Here is a 1,229-nt window from a genome sequence, read left to right on the forward strand (position 1 = left end):
GTAAGGTGTCTTCACCTCTGGGACTCTTTCGTGTGTAACTGTATCAGACACGTTTTCCTTTTCAACTTGATCCCAGGTACTCCTTCCAAGATGAGGAAGACATGTTCATGGTGGTGGACCTCCTGCTGGGTGGGGACCTACGGTATCACCTACAGCAGAACGTCCGTTTCCAGGAAGACACTGTGAAGCTCTTCATCTGTGAGCTGGCCATGGCCCTGGACTACCTGCAGAGCCAGCGCATCATTCACAGGTCAGTCAAGTCCAAGGGGACAGCCTTGGACTGAGTGCACAGGAGAGAATTCAGTACTTGCTGTGTTCAACGGGTCCTTGTTGAACATGACATTCAACCCTCACCTAATTAGTACATCAATTCCTTGAGGTAGGTTTTTGGCCTTATTTTGAAGATTAAAAAACAAGACAACCAAGCATATTGTGCCCAAGGCCAGAACCAATGAATATTGGTGCTATCTTCTACTAAGCTTAGAAGAAGAGGAGAAAGATGACATACAGGAACTTACTAAATAATAAATGAATTAATTGAAATAGTAATAAAGTTCATAGGAAGGAAAGTCTCTGGGGAGAGCATTTGAGTCCTAACTACCTGTCAGCAGTGAAACTACTTGTTTCACTCACTTGGTACATTTGTGTTAAATAAAGACAAATACAGTTGAGCCTTGAACAAGAGGGGGAAGGTTTAGGGATGCTGACCCCCATCAATAAAAACCTGCATATCACTTTTGACTCCCCCAAAAGTTAACAACAGGGGTCCTTCAGTATCCTCAGTATCCTGGGGGACAGGGGGAGGGTTGTTTCCAAGACCACCCTCAGATACCAAAATTCACAGATGCTCAAGTCCCTGAAATAAAATGGCCTGCTCTCTGCATCTGTGAATTCCCAACTGTAGATAGAAAATACTGTTTTCGATCCATGGTTGGTTAAATCTGCAGATGCCAGACCCTGCAGCTGACTGTGTTTATGGGGGGAATCAACATATAAATGGACCCGTACAGTTCAAACCTGTGTTGTTTAAGGGTAAACTGTTACAAGGCAGCTATAAACCCAAGGAGACAATAGAGAGGAAAGATAACACTTTACATTTATAGAGAAATTGGTAGTTTTAATGATGGTTTCCTATGTGACATATCACCCGATCGCTGTAATAATTTGTGATAAGTGAACAGAGCAGATACAGTTAGATCAGTCTAAATACGAGAAAACCACGATTAGGA

General features: G+C 42.9%; 1 protein-coding gene across 1 annotated transcript in view; it reads left to right on the forward strand.

Annotated features, from left to right (window-relative positions):
* The window catches only part of STK32A (serine/threonine kinase 32A), an 88,858-nt gene that overhangs the window by 46,540 nt on the left and 41,089 nt on the right, over positions 1–1,229 (forward strand). The window contains exon 5 of the mRNA XM_006777016.2: positions 77–250. Within this exon, the coding sequence (XP_006777079.1) occupies positions 77–250 (174 nt within the window). The remainder of the gene's footprint in view (positions 1–76; positions 251–1,229) is intronic.

This window comes from Myotis davidii, unplaced genomic scaffold (genome assembly GCF_000327345.1).
Source record: "Myotis davidii unplaced genomic scaffold, ASM32734v1 scaffold89, whole genome shotgun sequence".
Classification (NCBI taxonomy): Eukaryota; Metazoa; Chordata; class Mammalia; order Chiroptera; family Vespertilionidae; genus Myotis; species Myotis davidii.